This window comes from Musca vetustissima, unplaced genomic scaffold, assembly GCF_032173495.1.
Source record: "Musca vetustissima isolate MV318-11 ecotype Yass unplaced genomic scaffold, APGP_CSIRO_Mvet_v1 utg2274, whole genome shotgun sequence".
In the NCBI taxonomy this organism is placed as follows: domain Eukaryota; kingdom Metazoa; phylum Arthropoda; class Insecta; order Diptera; family Muscidae; genus Musca; species Musca vetustissima.
This window is the reverse complement of record NW_026879689.1, coordinates 107,982-134,952: the sequence shown is the minus strand read 5'-3', so window position 1 is coordinate 134,952 and position 26,971 is coordinate 107,982. Positions and strand designations below refer to the sequence as shown.

Sequence of the window (26,971 nt, the reverse complement as noted above, 5' to 3'; positions counted from 1 at the left end):
TTTTGTATTTTGATTCGCAAATTTGCAAACAAAAATTTTTTATTGGAAAAGCAAGCGAAAATTTCAAAAGAGAAAACAAAAAGTTTGCCAAATAAAAATCTGGAAAAGCACTTTTTGATAGATAATCGAAATAAAAACAGAAGTTTTTGTTTTGACACATCACCTTATTATTGGTATGTTCCCGTACTGCAAGAATTTACGAGTTTTTACTATTTTGTTCGATATCATTAAGGAAAAAAATTTTATGGTAGTAACAAATAGTAAATTCTTGCAGTACGGGAACAGACCATATTGTCGGATAGCTATTTATCACAGTGTGTACTAGGTGCAAATATTAATTTATAAAAGTATAAATATTAATTTATAATGATTTTTTTTTTGTTTCAAATAGCAACAACATTATTGACAACACTTTGCACCAACAGCTGTTCTGTTCTTATTTAATCTACCTTTGAAAAAAAAAACTCAATAAAAAATCGTTTAGTCGAAAGTTGGCTTACTTACAATACCCTCCATACTATGGTGGAGGGTATAACAATAGACTACATCTGAAATTATCTATAATTTTCCAAATTTTGACAATTTCCTTTGCTCCAAAGAGTTCTTTTGCTCCATATAGTTCCAACTCCTACATAGAGTTCGTTTACATTGAACCGGATTTGGTTAACCCAGTGGGTTTGAATTTTCAATTCCTTTGAATATATGCCAAATAAATCCTCATAAAGTAGGTTAACCCAGTAAAATGTTCTAATGTAAATGCCGTAATAGTTCCTTTGAGTCTCTCTCTTTCAACGTTCTTTTTGTTTTTTTTCGTTTTTTTTTTTCATATAGTTCCTTTGCTCCATATAGTTCCTTTGATCCATATAGTACCTTTGCTCCATATAGTTCCTTTACTCCATACAGTTCCTTTGCTTCGTATAGTTCCGACTCCTTCATAGTTCTTTTGAATCTCTCTTTTTTCGTTTTTTCCATATATAGTTCCTTTGCTCAATACAGTTCCTTTGCTCTTTATAGTTCCTTTACTGCATAGAGTTCCGACTCCTACATAGTTCTACTTTCCTACTTTGAATCTCTCTCTCTTTCATCGTTCTTTTTGTTTTTTTTTTCGCTCACATAGTTCCGTGTTGATTTGTTAATAAATGCAAAAATTGAAAATTGTGCAAAAATGAAAAAAAAAAAATGATAACGGAACGTGGTCAGAAAAAAGGAACTATATTAATTACAGAGAAATAGTTCCAATGAACTAGTTCATTCTGGAACTACCCAACTCTACAGTTTTGGGAGCCAGTTCGACTTCTAGATCCCTAATCATAATCTCCCTAAACCTCATTCGTAAACAATCCAAACTCCTTTTAGTCTCCATCCCACCTCATTCGTAAATTTCCGTCTTCTTTTTTGACTTATTCTTCACCGGGCATTTTGTATCCCATCCCATTCGTAACAGGTGGAACGTTTTTCAATATTTCTGCAGTTCTCAGTTTTGGACCCAGTTCATACAGTTCAGACGGGGATACGATTGAAATAAGGACTGAGTAATACAAAATAGAAATTGCTACCCAGACAAAACACGTTAGTTAACAAAGATAACAAGATTGCATCCTCTGTGATAATTGTATTTAAAACGAGTAAACATTTTCTTTCAGTCATATTTGGCCGAAGGATTTTTACACTCTTCTGAATTAAAATGGATAAAATTTTTGGTGCGAATCTTGAATTTGTGCGAGAAGATGATTACGTAGAATATTTCATATTTCCCAAGTTGGATTTGTCGGATGCCAGTGATGAAAATACACTCCGTCAGCAATTGGAGAACACTCGCACACGCTGCATGCATATTGTGGATAAATTGACAAAGGAACGCAACTATATATGGCACAAAGATGAATTTGAATTGCGTGTACGAACGTGTACCCCACAGGAATTATTGCTTAACGATGAGTCAACGACGACGGCGACGACAACAAAGGAAAAGGCAGCAAATCTCGGCCAAAAACAAAAAACAGATCAAGGTATGTTTTGCATGTGAACACACATATCTATGTTGGATACCTAGCACATACATACATGTGTATCAGGCGCACTATATATTTTGTTTATTTGTCTGTGACCACTTCTTAAAAATGGGGTCAATGTAAGGAGGGTGGGAATAGTGTGATGCTGCTCTGCTGTCATATATACACATATATGTGTCTATGGGTGTGCATTATTAAGGCGTCAACAAAAGTGAATAAGGCAAAAAACCCAACATCACATACATTATAGTTAAAGGCTCATTGTTTATTTTGCATTGAATGATGACTCTTGAATAAATTTGGAGTACATTGACATTTTTTTTTGAACAAAGCTTCTTTATACACACATGCATACATATATCCAAGGGACCTTTTAAAATAATTTATCGTAATTCTATGTTTTTATAATTGCTTTGCAACTTTAATAATTCTCCCGTATGCATACAATAATAAATAAATTTTTAAAATAAAATTAGAAATCCTAATTAAATTTTTTGTTTTTGCTTTGCGACTCGAATATTTTATATGCAAAAAATAAATATTGTGGAATTTTTAACATAAACACAAATCTGTGAAAATAGAAGAACACCTGTCATCCAAAGAATCGATCTTATTTTTTTAATAATTATTGTTTCTTTTTATTAATTGTTTTTTATTATTTCAGATTCCTTGCCACCACACTTGCACGGTGTTACCCATTATGGTGATAATATTGCCGATGAATGGTTTATTGTATACTTGTTAAGCAAAATCTCACAAGAATTACCAACGGTTGTGGTTCGTGTCATCGACTCTGATGGCGAATTTCTTTTAATTGAAGCGGCTGATTTTTTGCCCAAATGGGCCAATCCCGATACCTGTGAACAACGTGTCTATATATGTGAAGGCTTTATAAATTTGGTTAAAAGCTCTTCCACAAATACTAACAAATTAATGTCCGTCTCTGAAGCTGTTGACAAGATTCATAATAATCCAACACTCTATAAGGTTTCAAAAGAAATACAGGATTGTATTGACGGCAGAGTTAAAGAGTTCCAAAGTATCAACAATGATGCACTTCATCACCAGATTGTGCGATTACCATTGGGTGTTGCCATGCTCTTAAAGAAGAAACCGTCACTTATCTCAGCGGCGGTGAGATCATTCTGCGAACGTGACCCCATTGATATGAAAGCATGTCGTTCAATGCGTTATTTCCCACCCGAACAGAGAGTTCGAACTAATGTGTGCTTTACCAAATGCCTATATGCCATGATTATGCATAGCAGCTATGTTCCAGATCGTAATATTGGTTGGAATTTGAAGGGCAATCCAAATTCTGAAGAATACAAAGAGGATTTGCTGGGCATTAAGGTTGCATGTGGTTTTGAAATATTAGCGTCTCAGGCAAAGGATGCAAATAGTGAGGAGAAATCACCGGCATGGAAGGCATACGTTAGAAGTTTACAAGCCAAAGGATATTTTAGGGATAACATTGAAGGATCTGCTGAATATCAACGTTTGTTGGAGCAAGCCAAAGATTTTTTCCGAGATAATCAAAGTCGTTTCCGTACTGCACCATTGGTGGGTAAAGAAATCTTGGATTTACTTAGATCAACGGAAGTCAACGCTGATGAATTAAGAGATGAAGAAAATAATTTGAGGGTAAGTATCAAATATTATAAATATGTGTATATATGTGTTTAAGATTAAATGTAGTATCCATGATCACGAGTCGATTGAGTGATGTACCTCTGTAGAAATATTTGAAACACGCATAATAGTACAGGATATTGTCTTTGTGAATATTTTTGTAACAGACAAAAGGAAACGAGATAGACTCACAGTTCCTTTTGAGAATATGCATAAAATCTCTTCCTGAGTCGATTTATGTACCCTATACAAATTGATGAAATTCGGTTCAGATTTAGATATAGCTCCCATACATATTTTCGTCCGATTTAATGTAAATGGTGTACCGAAGTCCCTAAATTTTGTTTTTGATTTGCACGAAATTTGACACAGCGTATTGAATTGAGTCTAGAATTATAGATATACATATAGCTCCCATATATATTTTCGCCCGGTTTGTGTAAATGGTGCACCAAAGTCCCTATATTTATTTCGATTTGCACGAAATGTGGCACAGCGTTGAAATGTTTTTAGAATTATGTATGCTAAGTTTTGTGAAAATCGGCTCAGATTTAAATATTGTCGTCTGATTTTATGTAATTGGTGCACTAAAGCCTCTATACTTCTTTCGCGTTGTCTCATTGTATTATTTTATTCCACAGTGTTTTTTCTATCACGATTTTTTTAGTTATTATTTTTTTATTTATTTTCCAGCCAAGTGATAGTGATGATTGGCTTAACATCAGTGCCGAACAATTGGATGCTATGCTGCTCGACCGTTATGGGCCCAAAAAACTTTACAAATCAAATGGTGACATAAATGCTGAAGAATTTACCAAAAATATTTCTGAATTTCTTGAAAAAGAGTCAGCTTTGGAAGGTGTTGAACGTGATTCCGATGACTACAGCACCGGTGAAGAGGAAAAACATGCCGAGGAGAAGGAACGCAAAAAAATGAATGCATCCACTTCGAAAACTAAAGTCAAAAAGAACCATTCAATGCGACAAGCTACACGCAAAAACCCAGTCAATTTAAACAAATCAAATAATTCAGAACACGAAGACAGTTTCACCACACAGGTGAAGAGCTTTTTAGATTTTGTCATACCCGAAGATAAATGGGACTCAAATTCCGAAATGAGCGACTACGAAGATGAAGAGGATATGGAACGTAACTTTGCTGCCATGCATGAAGTTGACAAACAAATTGATGCCGACATAAAGGCCTATATGGATCAAATGGATCGCGAATTGGCCAATACAACAATTGGCAAATCATTTGATAAAACAAAAACACACAACAAAGCCAAGTTGGCAACCGCCGAAGAATTTGATGATATCGAAGATTTCGAACCAATTAATATTAATGTGAATACATTGAAAAATATGATGGACAGTTACAAGTCACAAGTTGGCGGTAGTGGACCAGTTTCTAATTTACTGAATGCAATGGGAGTTGGAATGTCTGCCGCCGCTGCTACTGCAGATGATACAGATGACTTGAAAGAATCATCTGTATAAACTTACATATCTTCTTCTTCAATTTGTATAAAGTATTTTGCTAAGCATTTCTTCGTGTTTAAATGAAAGAAAAATATGTTAAAAAAAAGAAAGCATCAAAAATTTATATACTTTTTTGCTTTTACTATAAAAAATAACCGTCGCAGTTTCTAATACAGGGTACTTATGATTTAAATATCTCTTCTTCAAGAGAATTAACAAAAAAAAAAAAATAGTCTCTCTATCTACACTCATCTTTATAAGAAGAAATTTAATAAATCGACAGTCTTTTTTCGAAAAAAAAAAAATATATAATTTATATCAAATATGTTTATTAATTCGTCTTCCAAAGGTCTCGAAAAATATATTTCTTTTATTAAAAAATTACGAGGGTAAAAGTGCAAGTACAGTGTTTTCATTGTAAAGTTTAAAATTTTTTAGCATAACATTACTCAGTACGGTTTGTCGAAAGACCAATTGTTGTGTTGATTTGAAAAATTATTTTGCCAAGAAACGGAATTCATAATCACTATCGAGTGATAATTTTCACAACTTTCGATATGGATTATAAAGTGTAGCTCTATTAAACCTTTGACGTATCAATTAGCGCAACGAAGTTCGCTTCCAACTGTTAGCACACAACTTGCACTAAGTAAACCGGTTTTGATGGTTAAGAACAGCCGCAAAACGAAACGAAATGTGAATGCATGTAATAAAACTATTTATTTTAGATTAGATGTTGTGCACGGCATCTACTAGTTTTATTCGTATTATTATGAGAATCGAATCATAATCATGTTAGGCACAGAAATTGTACCACGCGTCAGATTCGTGGAAATACGTCAAAGGGTTAAAAACAGGTTTAATGGATTTTTTCACCACTCTGTGGTACAGGGTATTATGTCTTTGGGCATATGTTTGTAACAGGTAAAAGGAAACGGTGCAAAAAGGAGCCATGTTTTCAGATTTCGATACAGTTCCCATATATAGTTTCGTCCCATTTTATGCAAATAGTGCACCGAAGAGTCTATGTGGCTGACTTCCAAAATGTCAGTTGCTTTGCATTCGAACAAAGCATCCTGTTTCATAATGCAACAGTGCCAAATATTTACATTGCATACCATTTCAAATTGTCGCTGATACGTATTTAAAAATCAAACAGGCATCGATTTTATAGTTGATGCATTGTTTGTTTACAAGCACAAAATTAAATATCTAAATGAAATAAAGTTAATGACAGATTCACAAAAGTAATTTAATAAAAATATTAATATTAATTAAATACCGTAGTATTATTGTATACAAACAATGCATTGATACATTTTGGAAGTCAGCTTGTTTGTTCGATTTACACGAAATTCGGCAGGGGGTATTGAATTAAGTTAAAAGTGATGGGTATTAAGTTTTGTAAAAATTAGCTGCGATATATTACTTGTTCGATTTTATGTAAATAATGCAACGAAGAGACTATATTTTCATATTTATGAAATTTGGCAGCGGGAATGTAATTTCTTCTAGAATGTTTTGTGTTAAATTTGAAATCGATTCATATTTAAATATAGCTTCCATAAATGAGACATCGTCGATCGATTTCTCAGATCGAGATAAAAAATGTGCAGTGTAGAAATGGCGTTTCATTGCTTATAGTTATTGACAAAAAATATTGTTTATATAAAAAAACTGTTTTTTTAATTAGAATTAAATATTCTATAAAATAACAAAAAAATATTAACAAGTTAGTGTTGAAATCATTTGTTTATACGTTTGTTTATTTTTGTAAATCTTCATCTAAAGTTATTGCTTAATTAACAAAATAATAAAACAAACATACACATATTTGTACATTGCATACCTCTTGGCGTTTGTTACAACAATGTGCGTGATAAACTCGTAGTTATACGCGGCCAACGTCTGTCACCTCAGCCCATTGTGTAAAAGCAATAGGGCTGTTACAACAACAACCAAATGTTGTCTGTTTACCAAAAAATACAGTAAAAGAGAGTCAAGTGAGAGAGCAAGTATGACAGTTCAATAACAACAAACTTACTGGACTCCAGTAACTGGAGTTTACTGAAAGAATTTTATGCAAACTCAGCTTTTGGATCAGCTTTTTTATGACCAAACACAAACAGTTTTTTCATTTGCAAAGTTCAATTTGAAATTAATTTGTATAAAAATTACAGAAAATGGAAGAAAAGTCTTAAGTAATTCAAAGTTTCATTAAATTAGAAACTAATTCTTTATATTTTTAGGCAAGTTCTATATTGAACCGAAAGAGTGTAAAAGCGGCTTTCTCTCTGTACTACAGTAGTTTTCGCTTATGGCCCACAACTATAGTTGCACAATTTTTTTGGACTATAAGCGAACTAGGACGATCAGGCATGTCACAGAAATGAATTCCATTCGGAAGTGGAATTAATTTTAGTTTTCAATTGTTATTTATCAATAAATGATGCCACCAACATCAAATGGCTTAAAACAATGTAGATATACAAGGTAGCCGCATAGAAGAATTTCTACAACAAACATCGGTTGTTGTATTTTGATATGCCAAAAATATTTTGCCAAAACAAACAGATTCACAAGATGTTTTTTATACAAATTTTTGTAGAAAATGTTAATAAAAGTATTGCCCAACAAGTTCTTCGAAATTCGGAGATTTTCATTTATAATTTTGTTTTTTAATTTTTTGTTTTAACATTACAATAACATTTTTTTTGCACCAACAGCTGGGCCGATGCGCCTACTTTATTAAATATACCTTGGCTCCATGTACTCTTAAAACAGTACTTTTTCAATACCCCGTTGATTAATTTGAGCCCCAATCACAGAAACAATAGACACTCACGGAATTTTTATAAACAAATATTGTGTTCTTCACTGGGATTTTAAGAAACTTTACTTTAAAATGCAACATTTTTTCCCGATTCTCTTTTACGTTGTTTTTAATCATATGGTTTTGTTTTGATTATAGCAATGTTGCCATATTTCAACTAAGCAAAGCGATTCGATTCAGTTTTCGGAATTCATAAAATCGATCGGAATCTAAAGAAGCTAAAACAAAAAATCGATCGAAATGCAATTGCGGAATTCAAACCATTCCTATCGGAATCTGTGACATGCTTGTATATCCGAATTTCGTTTTAAGCCATTTAATGGACTATAACTGAATCCTGATATAATACACGTCATGGACTATACAACGTATGTACATTTTTAAATAAAATTAAACTTTATTAAAAAGAAATTCATATATTTATTTAAATTAAATCAATAGTTTAAACAATAGCATATTGTTTGTTTTAATTCAAATGCTTTGAAAGCATATTGTAATGAAAAAATTAAATATGAGATTCATTTTAAGCTTTTGGAGGATTAAATTAAATGTGAATTGTTCACAATTTTTAAAAGTATTATGTAATCTTAGAACGCTTCTTTTTTATGGAATTTACAACAAACGATTCTATCTTTTCAAAAAATGAGTTTTGTTCAATTTCGTTAACTGTACAAAATGTTTTTATGATTTCAAAGTAATCTACAACTTCTTTTAAAATAACTTTGGGTTGTTTGCAATGAATACCTTCGACAGTGGATTCCCCATCATGAATATTATTATGATATTCTTCAACCGATTTGTCCGAAACCACATCGTTCAAAATATCTGCAACATTTAATAGCAAATCAGTTCGTTATCAAAATGCTGATATTCTGAGGAAATTGGCTTGCCACCACCACATTCTTGCCACGCATTTCATTAAATCATATATTTTAGATTACCCGAATTTAAAGCTTTTTTAACTATAGAATTAATTTTTATTATTATACAAACTGTTGATTTATCTATTTTGTATTTTGTGCTCAATTGTCTACATTTCAATCCATTTTCTTCATAGTTTTTTACAAATTCCAATTTTTGCACCATACTACCATTTCGCAACTCCTATGAATTTGGCAATTATTGACATTTGCAGATGTTGCAAGAAATCTAAAATGGCATATACAATAGATGCAAAGGAATTGACAATTGAAACCCACTGGGTTAACGAAATCCGGTTATATGTAAACATACTATAAATGTCATGCCAGTTTAAAATATATAAAAAAACAGGGTGGACTATATGAAAAGAAAGAGCTTTCTATGCATCCCGAATAAATTTTTCTTTGAGCCACAAGTATTTTGGAATTCCAAAATTTGGGCTTTGTAAACATTTAAGTTTCTTTAGTTTTGCTCCACTGTGCCAAATTTCGGGAGCGTTGTGCCTGGCAGCCTGGCTGGACTTGGCGGGATTGTCTAGCTTTTTTGATGCTTGTTCATATTTAAACGTGTAGGACACTAGAATAACTTAGTTAATGTTAGTCATCACCGAATACTAATTTTGGATACTTTCCACCATAAAATGGAGTCATTCCGCTTGCAAGACCTCTTAAATTAACTTAATTAATGTTAGCCATCAATGAATACTCATCTTTTATACTTTCCACCATTAAATCGAGCTATTCCGCTTGCAAGACCTAGAAATGTTCCCGGAGACCCCATATTCTTGATCATATTAAAATGCTACGTCGATTTAGCTATGTCCGACAGAGATGATGTTTGGTATTGAATATAGGTTCTATTGGAGTGCGAGCTCTCGTTATTGTGCAATATGTGGCTGTGTCTGTTCTGGACCAAAAGTTTGGGGCCCAGAGCCCTACAAAAGTATCCACTTGGTGGTTCGCCAGTTAATGGGTTTAAACGCATTTTTTGGGTAAATACAGAAATAGGGTATACGATGTTGTGTTACCGATTTAATATAGTAAATACCCAAAAAATACCCGGAAATGGGTATTTACCCACCCCTTGGGTATTTACCCGGTAAATCTCTTTATAATGCACCAAGTTTTTATGAAAAAAAAAAATTGGAAGTCGATCTTGAAAAGTCGACTTTCTATTCCACATAAAGCAATTTAATTTTTACCCCTCGGTGGACAATGCCATACATTCCCCACTAATAAATAGTTGTTATTTTATAAAAGCAACAAACTTGCATTCAGCCTGATTATTTAAAAAAAATACATATAATATCCTAAATAACCCGCCAACACTACTGAAGTTGTAGACGCAGGCACGGTCAAACGGTTTGGTTTATTGCCTTAACTAGCAATACCAACAACAACGTTATGTGCATTCGTCGCAAAGTGACGACACATAGCAGTGGGAAATGTATTGTAGTTGTCTGCAAATGCCTTGTTAACCACGAAGTCAGGCACTAACGAACTTCTCATTGAGGTGGTATCGCTGGTAACGTAAGAACTTCGAATTGTCACAAGAGACATTTGGGTATGAAAGGTTTTTGTTTGTAATAGCTTCTGGGGAGAATATCGCAATCAAAAAAATAAGTAGCGAGATCCGAAACTATAGTCTTCCCTGCCTTACTCCTCGGCAGACAATGCCATACATTCCACTCTAATAAATAGTTGTTAAAAAAACAACAAACTGGGATTCAGCCTGACTATTTTGAAAAACAAAATACAAATGGTATCCCAAATTAACCGCCAACATTACTGCAATTTTTATAATTTCAAAAGCAATTTTGATATATATCAGGATTCGTCAGTATCATACTTGTTTGTTTACAGAATACTTTACACATTCAGCTTTTCTATAAAAAACAAGAGCCACAGAATCACAAAGGGGAAGAAAATGCCTTAAACTTTCGCAAAAAAATAGAAAAATTACCAACAATGGCAGGTAACTATACAAAAGCGCATTCCCAGACCTATGAAACAAATGCTTCTTTGACCCCTTTCCAAGCACTCAAAATGTTCGTAAAAGCTGATCTAAAAGCATTTTGCTACCTAAAAGGCCAATAAGAAGGGCGAAAGAGTGGTATGGGGATATTACGTCCATATCATAATAGCGGACGTAATATCCCCATGGATATTATATAAAGCTTATATACCAACAAAAATGAGAGACGATAAGAGTTGGACCATTGGGATGAGCAAATTTGGTTTACACGAGAATGTTACTACGGCAAACCAGAAATCATAATTTTTTACAACAGAACGAAAGATGGCGTGGATGTTATGGACCAGGCGCTTCGTGGAGATACCACACAGAGACACACAAAAAACTGTTTTTTTACAATATGCTTGATATTAGCTCTTTCGCGGCATACATAATATCTTATGAGAACAACAGAACTGTTTCATGCCAGACAACAGTATCTTGAAGAGTTTAATGTGAGTTCCTGTCAATAGGCCTACCTCACAGTGGCTGAGCCACAGGCGGAAAAGCATCCACCAGCGCTCCAGCACCGAAGTACTGTACCAATTGGAGAGCATGCAGAAGGCATACTCTCCCCCTTGGTGAGGGGCGAAACCACAACCCCCGCGAAGCTCCCCAGGGGGCCACACCAACTGTCAGGCTGGATCAACAGATCCAGGGGCACCTGACACCCGCGGTACGGAAAACCTCCGCTCAGGCTCGAGACCGAGGCCTCTTCCAGTTTGACGCACGTCCGGGCTGGTAACCCAAAACAACAATAAGCAACGAAGATAACCGCAGGTGGCCAGGAAAAACCTGGCCACAAGCAGTGACAAATACACAAAAACACAAACAATTAACATGCTGTCCTCACGGACTGCACCAAGGGCCCCAACGGACTGCCCTCACGGACAGCCTACACTACATCCACAGGACGAGTGAAGCACATAAGTGGACACCACGAACCACCAACGATGCACAGATAACCGCAGGCAGACCGTACACCACCTACAACCGCAACCAACCGCCGACAGCCGCACCAGACCAGCACCGCCAACCGGTGCACCTACCCACCACCACCCGGTGCAACCGACCAAACCCAACTGCAAGGGGGCTATGTACGAGGACCACCTCCGCTAAGTACTGTCCTTCTCCTAAATGCTTCACGAGCAAAACTACTTAAACAACTAAAGGTCCGATCGTCTTCAAGTGCCCTACTGAAATCCCACCCCGCCCCTCCATTCGATATACCCATACTTGCTAAATCTCTAATGTCATCATAGTAACAGCATTCCGTTAGTATATGCTTCCAGTCCTCGGTCATCCCGCACCCACATAAATCCGTCTAGGCAAGGTCTCTCTTATGCAGGAAAGCATTGAGAGAGCCATGCCCCGTCAGTAAGAAACCAGTACTTAAGCCGAAGCGAAAGTCTGGCCGGTCCACTACGAACGTAGCGTCACGAATAAATTCGTACGTCACCCTCCCTTTGTCACTGTTCGTCCACCTAGTCCTCCACCTATCAACAACACAGTCCCGAAGGATAGTGCTGTACCGCCTACTCTCCCCATCCACCAAATCAGAAGGCCTGAGCCAATCATCCTCGTCCAACTGCAAAACACGCTTAAGCTTATACATGATAGCCCTACATCTCACTTCAAGATCAAGCGGCGCGGCGCCAAGCAGCACCTGCAACGCCTCTGAAAACGGACTCGATATATTCCGGCATAACCTTCCAGATGGCTTTCACCATCCTTCCAGTCATACCATCAATACCTGGCGATTTTCTACTTCTAACTCGGCAGATACTGTCCACAACTTCTATACGATCCAAACCCGGAGGCTCCCTCATTTCATCAACAAACGGAGGAAATGATGAAGTCTCCGAGTCCGGAAAGAATGTTCCCAACAAAAGCCCTACGCTCTCCACCCACCCCGAGGTGGTTGTCGCAGAGCTGCTACGCAACCCCTGTAGGTCAACCTGTCTCTTAGACCCACCATGCCGGCACACACGGTATACTATACCCCATGGATCATCTCCATTGTCCCGTACGAATTTCCTCCAATTGTCTTCTTTACTCCTAGACAGCTCGTCTTTGTACGTTCTAAGAGCAGCAAGGAACTCGGATTTACGCTGCGCTTAATCTTCCGCATTGGCACGCCAGGCTCTTTGGAAGCGCCGCCTAAGACGCCTGACCTGCCGCCGCCTGGTAGTTAGCTCGCGGGTCCACCATTTAACCTTACTCGGCTTAGCCTGACGGCGTCTACCGAGGAGTACGTCATTGACGCTGCTCATCCACTCGTTCAACAAGCTGACCTGGTCATCTATGGTCCGTGCCCTAAAGTCCACAAGTGGCAAAGCCAACTCCCTGACACAGTTCGCATAATGGTCCCAGTTCACATCTCGTTCCTTCCAACCCCTGAAACGCTCAGTTCCCTGCGTACGTCCCCTCGGAGTGGCCAAAATCTCAATGAGGTTATGGTCACTCACACCCCAGTCTTCGCAAACACTCCAACTAAACTGGTAAGCTGTCATTGCTGCCCCATTTGCAGCCGTCACGTCTATGTCACTCACCCCGGAGGGACCATCAAAGGTATACAGATCCGAGGGCTCATTTAAGATCTCGACGCCCCTCGCTAACACCCATTCACTAAGCGCCTCTCCTCGGATGCGATTCCGATGACCAGATGTCGACCTGGTCATCTTGGAGAACCACAGCGAGGAGGTTGCGTTCGCGTCTAGCCCTAGGATTAGCGGACAACTACTCTCGAGGAGTAGTTCGTATTCATATACCTTAAATATGGCTCCAGTGGTGAGCTGAAGTGGCAGTAGATGCTAGCCAGCAACATCTTCCCTCCCGCCCATTCAACGGACACACACACCCCCTCAGGTTGGCTACTTCTAACAGTACAGTCGACGTCACTGTCCACAACTATTATAGCAGAGCCACATCCCTCGTCCGTAAAGGCTCGCATCCCCCCCGGCAATCCACGCACATAACCATCCCTACAGTAAGGTTCTTGCACCAACGCAAACATAGCGCCCATCCTCAGGATAGCTTGGCCGAACTCGTGCATTACGCTCGCAGACCGCTGGCAATTGTATTGAAGGATCTTCATTTAATGGCGTGCGTTAGCCCTCGCAGCCAACTTAGCATATCCGGGACACGCCATTGACAACATCAAGTGGTCAGCTGGTAGTCCCTTAAACGCACAATTCCTACAATGAGCAGGGTTGACACACTCAGCAGACAAGTGGCCCGTTCCTCCACAGTGTCTGCACACATCAGTGCTCATCCGGCAGTCCCTAACGCGATGATCCACACAGAGGCACCTGAAGCAGACGGGGACTGGATCCTGCCTACGGACAACAAAGCGGAACCAACGGATGTAAACGCCGCTCGCACACAACTGTTCCGCCACACGCTCCGTACACTCTAATACCACATTGATCCGAGTGTCCCCGCTCACTGGAGGCTTCCACGGACCACTCGCCAACCTCACGCTCTTCTTGTAGGTCTCCACCGACATACTGTCCTTGAAGTTCATGTCATACATTTCTTCCATAAACTCGTCGGGAGACATCTCTGCATGAACACGCTGAACTACCAGCCTCGGGCCAAGCCTATCCCTCACCGTCACCTCCAGACCAACATCAGCAAACTTCTTATTCGCCACGATCCTCTCCCTCTCCGCAACAGATGGAGTACGAATAACCGCACCGCCACTCTTCGTGGGCTTGACGTCATGGACCCTCACCTTAAGCGCTGGGCCCACCTCCTCCACCACTTTCTTTACGACCTCAGAGGCTGAGGCACCACCCTTGTCCCTCACCACCACCGACCCCTCTCCGCAACAGATGGAGTACGAATAACCGCACCGCCACTCTTCGTGGGCTTGACGTCATGGACTAAGAGCACCGCTCTTAACACGAGGGCGGCTCTCCCTCTCAGACGCCACAGGCCTCTCACAACCAGAAGGCTGCTCTGTACTCTCTTCAACTGGAGGCACCGTCTCACTCGACCTCAGCAGCACATTGCCCGAGACCACTACCTTCTCTCTCGCAGCAGCTGGCGCCTTCTTAACAGGCGACTTCTTCGTCGGTGACTTCTTTGCAGGCGACTTCTTCGTCGGTGAGCCCAATTTTACTCTCTTACTATCCGACTCTACTCCCTCACTACTCGCCTCGCTCTCCGTATGCCTCAACCGCCTGGCAGCCGGAGGAGGCATCAGTGACGCAGAGGAACCGCTGCATGCGGTCATGTCACCATCAGATGTTTCCGAATCCCCCACATCACTAGGGGGAGGATCCGCACCCTTCCTTCTCCTTACCACTTTAGGTGGCATCACGCCCAACAACCAAGATAAGAAATGAAGGACTTACCTTGGAAGCGCCTCAACGATAACTTGTTTAGTAAGGGAGTCCCTGGACAAGGAATCCCACGACTGATCAAAACGAAAAACCGAACTCGAAAGCCAAATGGAATGCACAACCGTCAACGAAAACAATGTCCACTACCCACAAGGAGCACTAGGTATACTAGTTGTTGAGACACCGAAGCACCCCAACAACAATTGTTTAAAACTGACAGAGTCAGAAAATTGAAATATCGCACTAGAGCAAGACAACAAATGTTGTATTGTTCACCTTAAAATTTCACAATATTTTTCCGCTGGGTTACTTAAACACACTTCTTGTTCGCTCGAATGCCAGACAACAAGAAGAAAACAATTTTTGCGTAAACTTGCTGGAGATTTGTATGTGCCAATAATTGAAGGAAGAGTAACCAATCGTCAAGTAGCGCGCCATTTTTCCACCAAATTGAGTTGAGCAATCCAAATTGCAATTGAGAGTTTTTGGGAAGGCAAAATGTTGTCCATGTTTCAACAGTGAATCAACATAATACATCAAATATTACCAATAATTTAAAATGAATGAATATAAAATGAAACCAGTAAGGAAAGTAGTAAAGTCGGACTGGGCCGACTATATACATATGTCTTCTAACAGACGTCGCCTTTCGAAAGAACATTGACATGCAATTGAAGAAACTCGAATATGTGATATTTATATCTTTCTTGTACTAAGCTTAATTTCATTTCATTTGAGCAAGTTTAGAGTCGTTTGCATATAATGGGACAAATTTATGTAAATCTACTTAGAGCACGCTTGATACACGCTTTTCGGTAGGCCGAACTATCCACATTTAATTTCAATCAGACATCCGTTTGAAAATTATATAAAAGCAGCGCAATAACGTCATTATAGTCCCAATTCTATTCGTTGTGCAAAATTTCGTTTTACTCTAAATCTTTACATACTTCAACGAAAGCTGCCAGAGATTAATTTATATTAGCTTCACTACATTGTACAAAATTGTGCGCCAATCGGCCAAACTTTGAGTGTTTAGTGCACAATTTACATAAAATCGGAAGAAAAGTTCTATGGGAGCTATATCTAAATTTGAACCGAATTTCACAAAGTTTGGCAGACTCAATTCAGTACGCTATGCCAAATTTTGTGCAAATCGAAAAATATATACGGACTTTGGTGTCCCATTTACCTTAAATCGGACGAAAATATACATGGGAGCTATATCTAAATCTGACCCGATTTTCTTGAAACTTGACCCACGTCATTCTAGACTCAATTCAGTAGGCTATGCAAAAATTTCATGCAAATCGGAAGATATGTAGGGACTTTGGTGCCCCATTTACATTAAATCCGACGAAAATATATATATGGGAGCTATATCTAAATCTGAACCGATTTTTCCCAATTTCAATAGGGTTCGTCCTTTGGGCCAAACAAGTAACTTGGGCCAAATTTCATCCAATTCGAATCAAAAATGCGACCTGTACTTTGTTTACAATTTAACATCTACAGACGGATAGACGGACGGACCTGCATAAATCGACTCAGAAAGTGATTCTATGCATATTCTCAAAAGGAACTATGTGTCTATCCCTGTACCATAGTGTGGTGAAGGGTATAAAAAAATATAAATAATTTAACTAAAACACAATAACAGTTATTTTTACACATGTATAAATATTTTAAAACAAAAGCTTTTTTTTGGTACCCGCTCAGGGAACCCCGTGAAAAATTAAAACTAATTTATATACCCTCAGCCTTATGGTTAATGAGGGTATGTACACTTTGATGCGTAGAATATGTGCCTCATCGAAATATTGGTTTTAGACCCCATGTGTTTTTGGACCAAACCCGTTTCAGAAAATTTGGAGTCGATTTACACATGTCCGACAGTTTGGCTGGTGTGCACGATAACTATCGAAGGCAGCAACCGATTTCATTCAAACTTTGCACATCTTAATATTTCTTCTAAACTTAGTTTAAATTCGAAGAATATCGGTCCACTCCTTCCATTACCTCCGCCCAGACAACGAAGCGGACCGTATAGCCTATCGGCGGTGGCGCGCTGACTATTTAACCGTCTCGAAAACAAACTTTTCTTGTACTACAATAAACTACTATATTTTACTAGGATAACAATTTTTCTTTTACACATCGAAAAAAAATCGTAAAACCTTGCAGATTCTTGCAGTACGGGAAAATGTTATCGAAAACCCAAAGCAAAAAATCGGTTAATTCAATTAAAATTTATCGGCCCGCCACTATTTTAAAAAACTTTTGGCGCGCGATTTTTAGTCGGTTTAAGCCGATGGAATCGGCTGCGACCCGCTCATTTAAAAAGTGAGAGGCAATCGGATGTTATGGGCGGTACGCCGATAACATTCCGATTTAACGAAACTTTGTACAACCTATTCTCTTTTGGACCCATTGATCCACTCTTTCTGGTACCTCCCCCACAGAGGGTCAAAATGTTCAATATTTATAATACCAATATCAAGCAAATGGAATGTCCGTTTTGAACCAAACTTTGCACAACCTATTACCTTTACCAAGCCTAGATAAAGTTTAAAGATGGGACGCATTGGTCCACCCTTTCTGGTACCTCCACCACAAAATTGTCAAAACTGTGCAAAAAATTAACATTTTCGGTCATACAAACAAACAGAATTTTTCAAGAAAAGTTTTAAGGGAAAAATACAACCGAGATATTTATCCAAGGTTGCTTCTTACTTCAGATCCACTCGTAGGAAGTGAAATATCATTAAAGAAAACATGACACAAGATTTTTTCTAGTAAAGTTATATAACTATTACAACTTGCCGAACGCACACACATTCAAGTATTGAAAAATTACACTTTACTACAAACACCCTTTCAATGCGCCAAAAGTTCACTAAACTCATCTATCACCATAGATAGCCGTATAGCCTTTTTTATGGGACTGCTGCATAGTCATTTGTGTTCAATAATTAAAACGCAATATAAATTCGTAAAACCGGTGGCACAGTTTGTCACCAGTCGCCTTTTTAACAGCCAGTCGTTCGGCTACCCGGCCATCATTTCTTATTTACACACCCGCTTGTAATTATAATTTGCCAGTATATATAAAAAAGGTCTCTCGGTAGCCGATATAAATACAGTGATTATATGACACTAACCAAAGGAAAACAACAACAAATAAATATTTTCTACTGTCATTTGCCGGGTGATGGTTATTCTTCCAAATGCATTGAAATGCCATTCAGGCTTTCGCGGCGTAGAAGCAACAAATCGTGATTCCCTTTTTTGCGAAGACCAATGGCTAATAACACACACACAAATCGTCGTACATTTGTAACAGAAGGTATTCTATGGTGTTGTTGTAAACAACATCATCAGCTACAGCAAAAGCAGGTGGAATGTTGTTGTTGTTGCATGGAAATATAGTGGAATTCATAGTAACCATGACACACCTTTACGTTTAGATATTTAGGAAAGACCACAAAGTGATATATCGAAATAATTGACGAGCTGAGGGGAGTATTTTTGAACAAGCTGAACGGAGTCTTTTTAGACGAGCTGTAGAGCGTCTTTTTAGACAGTTAAAGAGATTTTTTTAGACGAGCTGAAGGAATGCTTTTTAGACACTATGAAGTGAGTATTTTTAGACGAGCTGAAGGTAGCAGTTGTAGACAGTCCTTATAGGCGACCTGAAGACATTCTTTATAGACGAGCTTAAGGGAGTCTTTATAGACGAATTGACAGTCGTATTTATAGACGAGCTGTTGGTATTTTATTATAGACGTCCTGAAGTCTTTATAGAACATCGATGCCCAAAAGAAAACGAACTGAAGAAGAAGACGAACTGAAGTTTTTCTAGAGTAAATGATGGTCGTCTTTATAAACTAGTTGAAGTCCTTAAAGACGAACTGAAAAAAGTGAGACCAGAATTGCAATTTTTCAATTTAAAAAAATAAAGTTATGCTGAACTACATTTTGCATTTAATTATTTCAATATCGAGTTATTGCAGTTTCGAATATTAAAAAAAAATCAAAATTATTTTCGAAAAAAATCTTTTGAAAAAAATTCAATTTTTTAATTTTGAAAATATGTACCGTTTAAATTATTTTAATATCGATAACCGTTCTCGAATATATTATAAAACCAGTAAGGAAAGTAGTAAAGTCGGACGGGGCCGACTATATGATACCCTTCACCACTATGGGTATATTAAACAGCGTTATTAACATGAAATTGGATGAATTAAAATATGTGATAAAAATATATATGGAAGCTATACCCAAACATGAAACGATTTCAACGAAACTTGTCACAGGTTAAGTTATACTAATTTCGGTACGTTTAGTTCCTATCAGCCATATATTGGTTTACTGGTGCGTCAATTACATCATATCAGCTATATCTAAATCTCAACCGATTTTTACGAAACTTGGCACACAAAATTCTGGACTAAATTCAGTACGTTATGCAACATAAGAACTTTGGGACATTATTTAAATTAAATCGGACGAAAAAATATATATCTAGATCTGATAGATCTGAAATATATATCTAGACATCGCTCTAGGCTCAATTCAATACGTCATGCCAAATTTCGTGCAAATGGGAAGATATATAGGGACTTTGGTGCACCATTTACATGAAATCGGACGAAACTATATATGGAAGCTATATTTATATCTGGGCCGATTTTCATGAAACTTGGCAGACATCATTCTAAGCTCAATTCAGTACGTTATGCCAAATTTCGTACAAATCGAAAAATATATAGGTACTTTGGTGCACCATTTACCTTAAATCGGACGAAACTATATATGGGAGCTATATCTAAATCTGAACCGATTTTCTCGAAACTTGGCACATATCATTCTGGACCTAATTCAGTACGCTATGCCAAAACTTGTAGAAATCGAAAGATTTTCAGGGACATTGGTGCACCATTTACCTTAAATCGGGCGAAACTATATATGGGAGCAATATCTAAATCTTAACCGATTTTCTCGAAACTTGGCACACATCATTCTGGACATAATTTAGTACGCTATTCCAAAAATCGTGCAAATCAAAAGATTTTCATGGTCTTTGGTGCACCATTTACCAAAAATCGGACAAAAATATATATGGAAGCTATATCTAAATCTGAACCGATTTTTCTTAATTTCAATAGGGTTCGTCCTTGGGCCAAATAAATGAGCTGTACCAAATTTCAGCCAAATCGGATTAAAAATGCGACCTGTACTTTGTTTACAATTTAACATCAAAAGACAGACAGACGGACGGGCATGCATAAATCGACTTAGAAAGTGATTCTATGCATATTCTCAAAAGGAACCATGTGTTTATCTCGTTTATTTTTGCCTGTTGCAAACATATGCACAAAGACAAAATACCCTGTGTGGTGAAGGGTATAAAAAACAAAATTATTTTCGAAAAAATCGTTGATATTCGAAAAAAAAAACAAAATTATTTTCGAAAAATCGTTGATTTTCGAAAAAAACATTATTTATTGTTCGAAAAATCTTCACAGAATTTCAATTTTCAAATTTCGAAAAATTAAAGTTGTGCCGTATTTTTTTTTTTTTTTGAAATTCGAAAAACTGACAAAGGTATTGGAAACAAATTTTTGTTTGAACTTCGTTCGCAGCATTGCAATTTTTGAATTTCGAAAACATGAAAGTTTTGCTGAATTAAGGTTATCTTGTGCTCAATTGTGCCGTTAACATTTGTTCGATATCGTTTTCGTTAAAAAACGATATTTTCGAATGTATGCCAGAATTGAAAATTTCGAAAAAATTAAAGTTGTGATGAATTAAGGACATTTTGTGCTCAATTGTCCCGTCATTTTTTTACGTATTTCTTTCTTTCTTTTGAAATAATTCCATTTTCGAACATGTACTAGAATTGAAATTATCGAATTTCGAAAAAAATAAAAGTTCTGCTGAATTGTGCTAGCAGAGCACATAATTGCGCCGTTCAGAAGTAGATATTAAATCTATAACCGTTTTCAAGTTATTGCAATTTTCGTATTATTTACAAAAAAAAACTTTTGAAAAAAACATTTTTGTTAGAAATTAAATAATAATAAAAAATATATAAATAAATAAAAGTTGTGCGGAATTAGGGACATCTTGTGCTCAATTAAATTTTTTCGATATCAAATGTATGGCAGGATTGCAATTTTCGAATTTTGGAAAAAACTTAAGTTGTGCTGAATTAAACACATCCTTTGCTCAATTGTGCCGTTAAATTTTGTTTGATATTTCTTACCATTTTCGAACATGTGCCATAAGTGTAATTATCGAAGTTCAAAAAAATTCTAGTTCTTTAACCGTTTTAGAGTTTTTGTAATTTCGAATATATTATAAAAAAATTATTTTTGAAAAAAATCTCTTAAAAAAATTTTGTTCGATAATTTTCATAAAGTTCCAATTTTCGAATTTCAAAAAAAAAAATGATATTGTGCTGTATTAGATGTCGTGCTCAATTGTGCCGTTATCGATATTTTCAAATGTATGGTAGAATTACAATTTTCGAATTTCGGAAAAATTAAAATTGACTGGAATTAAACACATCCTTTGCTCAATTGAGCCGTTAACATTATTCGATATTTCTTACCACTTACGAAAAAATATAATTTTCGAACATATACCTGAATTTCAATTATCGATTTTTGAAAAAAAAACTTGTGTTGAAATGTGAAAGCTGAGCAAATGTGCCGTTTAAATTTTTCAATGTCTATAACCGTTTTCGAGTAATTTTAATTTGGAATATTTTATAAAAAATTACTAGCAAAGTGCCCACTACTTCGTACGCAGAAAGGAATACAAAACAAATAAATAATATTTTATATTATTATTATTAGAAAATGTTATATAATATGTCAAAATCTAATGTAAATTTCATGGTACAATTATAAAAGGTAACAGCAAATCCCAGGTGATTTGATTCCAACGTAATACTAGTGTCAATATGAATTTGACAAATTATGTTTTTAAAAATCACCCAACAGGAAAATTGTGAACGCATACAATTTAAAAGTGTTCTTTATTAAATGTGCTCCTGTATTCAATTTACTCAATCTGCCTGCTGGGAAAGTTTGGGGAAGCAAATCTTTCTTAAAGGAATAATTCGCTATTTCCAGCATTTTCATATGAGTTACACATTTATATGGCAATGGCTCAATTATAGGAAAGATGTGGAATAGATAGAAATATAAATTTGATAGATTTTCATTCATGTTTTTCAATTTTTATTTTGAGGATTCGAAAATATTTCATTTTCAAAATAAAAATAATTTGATTATAATTTTTTTTTGTTTGTTTACATTTTTCTGTCAAATGAGTTGACACTAGTAGAACTTACAACAACAAATTTCCATGTGGTTGTTGTATCGTTTTTTGTACAACAACACTTGCTGTTACCTTCTATAATTATACCATGTGTAAATTTCATTACCATTTAGTACTCTTTACACACAAAAGCACTAATTTCCGAAATGTCTTTCTTATTTCCACTATACAAATTCCAAGGAGAGTTTTTAAAGTCATTCTTATTGGGTATAATTCGAATTTGTGGAAACGGATGCGACTTGAATCCTGAGGTGGAATTCTGATATTACCTCTTCCCGTTTGTACCACATTTAGTAATTTTCATTCCCAAAAGTACGGATTTGAAAACTCCTTCACTCCTGCATCCCAAAAGTAATCTTAATTTCTGTATTTCCAAAAGTAATCTTAATTCCATATTAAAAACTCTCTCAATCAAAAGAAACATGTGGTACCATTTAGTACTTTTTGTCCCCATACGTATGAATTAATTAACTACCTCAATCGTACATTCCAACAGTAATTTTAATTCGAAAATGCAGGATTCTATCTCAATGCCTTCACACAAAATCAAATTGTAGCATATTTAGTATTATTTAGTACACATTAGCAATATACTTCCACTACACTCCCATAGCAACCATTATACCAAATTGTACCAAATTTAATGCCGCTTAGTACTTTTAGTACACATAAATACGAATATCCAATGCTGTTTCTATAGCTCAATTTTTAACAGTAATCCTAATTCCAAATTTTAGCTTTTCAGCTCTATCCGTTAACCCAAAATCCATATTGTACTATATTTAGAACCATTTAGTACTTTTCGTACCCATAAGTACGAATTTCCTAAACTACATCAATCCTTCACTCCAACAATCATTTTAATTTCCAATTTCAGGACTCTAGCTCTATCTGTTCACCTAAATCCAATTTGTACTAAATTGTATACCATTTATAACATTTGGTACCCATAAGTAGGAATGTCCTCCATGCTGTACTCCAATAGTAATCATAATTCCTACTTTCAGGATTTCATCTCTATACGCTCAACTAAATGCAAATAGTACCAAATTTAGTACTTTTCATACACGAAAGTACGAATTTCTAAAAACATTAACATATATCAACACCACTGCACTACGTACACGTATAGGACGAATTTCCAAAGACCTTTTTGTAAATCTTTTGAAATTTGCACCAGTGATCCACAGTCCAAATTTCAGAATTGTAGCTCTTCCCGTTTGCTTAATACAAAGGGTACCATATTTAGTACATTTTAGTACTTTTCGTACCCTTATAGATAAAATTTTCAAAAACCCAGCCTTATCTCACGCCTACAAACTAACAACAACCCACACTTAACATTTGAAGCTTCTAGCTTAAGCCGTTTCGTCTGAGCGATGATCTGTCAGTCACTGACTCACTAAACACTAAGCTCTTTTATATGCAAATATCAAAATTCGGTAAATTGTGAAAGTATATATATATATATATATAATGTTATACAATAATAATATTTTCGAAATTGCAATACCTCAAAAACGGTTATCAAAAATAAGATTTCAAGGAAACTTGCCATAGATTAATTTATATTAGTTTCAGTACGTTTTGTAATCGGCCTAGCTATTTACTTAAAATCGGACGAAAGTATATATGGGTGCTGTATCTAAATCTGAACCAATTTCAATAAAAGGTTATAGAAAGGTTATAGTACCTTTAGTACATTGCACAAAATTGTGTGCCGGTCTGCAAATCTTTGTGTCTTTAGTGTACAATTCACATTAAATCGGACGAAAAAAATATATATGGTAGCTATATATAAATCTGACCCGATTTTCTCGAAACTTGGCACACGTCATTCTAGACTGAATTCAGTACACTATGCAAAATTTCGTGCAAATCGAAAGGTATATAGGGACTTTGGTTCACCATTTACATACAATCGGACAAAACTATATATGGGAGCTATTTCTAAATCTTAACCGATTTTCAAGAAACTTAGCACACATCATTCTGGACCTAATTCAGTGCTCTATGCCAAATTTCGTGCAAATCGGAGGATATATAGGGACTTTGGTGCCCCATTTACCTTAAATCGAAAATATATATGGGAGCTATATCTAAATCTGAACCGATTTTCTTCAATTTCAATAGGGTTCGTCCTTGGGCCAAATAAGTGACTTGTGCCAAATTTCATCCAATTGGAGTCAAAAATGCGACCTGTACTTTGTTTACAATTTAAAATCTACAGACGGATAGACGGACGCACATGCATAAATTGACTCTGAAAGTGATTCTATGCATATTCTCAAAATAAACCATGTGTCTATCTCAAATCCTTTTGCCTGTTACAAACATAAGCACAAAGACATAATACCCTGTACCATAGTGTGGTGAAGGGCATAATTTTTTTTTTGGAACATCTTCGTCAGTGTTTCGAATTTCAAAAAAAAAAAAAAAATCGATACAATTTAGTAAAACATTCATCTTTCCGAAATTCGAAAATAAATATATTCTAAATATATATAAATATTTCTTTATAAACGAAGTGGACGATTTTCGACGGTCCTCTTTGTTCCATATAAACTTTTTAAATACATTTAAAGATCATCTTAAGAATTCCGCTTACTGGTCGTTAATTAATAATCTGGAATCCCAGTAAAAATAATTGATTTTTTCCCTGACCCGCCTTCACATATTGACCGGTGAAACAAGTCATTAACGCCAAAGTGTTGTTATTGTATATTGAATATATTAAATGCAACGACCTCCCCCTATATACAGTTTACGACGTTACCAATGGTGACGGTACGATATAACACATCATAACATTCGTAGCCTGCCATTTAGTTGTAATAATTGTTATGACCGGTGCCTGGTTATTACGCTAAACACAATTATCCATTAAAAAAAAAAAAAAAAACAAATAATAGTAAATACAGAAAACAATTGGCGGTTACGTCGTGAAACAACATCAAGTCTTTCTGGTCGACGACATAAATGTCCGCAAAAAAATTCTCATTTTAATAAAAAAAACAACAAAAACAACAACAACATTGATGGATGTCTAACTACAGTTCTCATTATTAAGAGTTGTTTTTTTATTTTGTTCTCCACTATGGTCGGACAATGGAATGCGTCTTCGAAAATTAAATTTATAATAAATAGCTCCCGCCACAGCATTAAAATGCAATATACAAAAAAATAATGAATGAAACAAAAACGTTTATTTAAATTTTATTTGTGTGCGGATTTTGTTTTTTTATGACGACGTTTGTTGTTGTTGCAAGGGTACCTACAGCTTCTACTGTCGTTAAATATTTCCAGCTGAGAATTCCACTGGTTGGATGAATTGAGTGTGCCTGCATGACATATTCAACAAATATGCATCATATGAGACATTCCGTAGATTTCAAGAGATATTTTAATAAGAAAATAAAACAGATTAATAATTCAGTTGGATTTATTGTGATCACCTTCAGCTTCCTTTCAAGGATCTCAGCTCACCAATAAAGGTCAACTTCAAATCGACCTTAAAAAAATTACCTTCAGATTGTCACCCTCTTCAGCTCGGATATAAAAACAACCAATAAAGACAATCTTCTTTCTAAGTAATTGTACAGGGTTAGATAAAAAAACTGCAACAAAGTCAAGCGCCATAATTTTTACTTTTTTAAAATTTTTTTGAATGATAGCAAAAATGTCGGATATAGCGAATTATGACCTTCAAACGGCCAATGAAACCATCACACGCTGCCCGATTGTTGCTCTGCGGTATTTTGGCCCATTCCCGGCGAAGCGCTTGCTTGAGGTGATCGTCACTTTGGTATTTTGTAGTGCCAATATTGCTTTCCAAAATACTCCAGACACAATAGTCCAACGGATTGGTATCAGGAGATGTTGGTGACCATTGTGCGCTGGAAATGAAGCGATGAACGTCATTTTGTAACCATTCTTGGTTGGCGCGTCCACCATCGCACTCAGGATGGTTCTGTTGGATTGTCCGGCCAAAATATTTGCGTGCCCAAGCCTTTAATACACCCTCCTGCGTAATAATACACCCTCCTCCTGCTCGATTAATACGAGCGAAGAGCTACCATCGGTTGTTATGGCGGCCCACACCATCACAAGGCCGGCGCTTGAGTTTTGGTGGTAAACCGAAGGTTCCTCTTCGACAAGTAGACATGATCATTTTGTTTGTTTACAAACTGCTGGACAACGATTGTTTTCTCATCGAAGAAAACCAAATTCGGCAGTTCACCACTTTGGGCCATGCTCTTAACTCTTTTCAGTCTATTTTCTTTCTGTTACATCACGAATGACTTTTTCTGTAAAATTCTTACCAAAATGTCCTTCTTAACCTTGTCTATAACGACGACATTTTTCGATCATCCATG

The 26,971-nt window shown here is 36.4% G+C and overlaps 1 protein-coding gene across 1 annotated transcript; it reads left to right on the top strand.

The window, feature by feature from the left end:
• Positions 1-1,683: 1,683 nt before the first annotated feature.
• On the top strand, positions 1,684-5,144 carry LOC133324756 (protein ecdysoneless). Its single transcript, XM_061533596.1, has 3 exons — positions 1,684-1,985; positions 2,677-3,656; positions 4,338-5,144. The coding sequence occupies exons 1-3, from the start codon at positions 1,685-1,687 to the stop codon at positions 5,142-5,144; spliced, it is 2,088 nt and encodes a 695-aa protein (XP_061389580.1). The 5' UTR covers position 1,684.
• Positions 5,145-26,971: the final 21,827 nt, after the last annotated feature.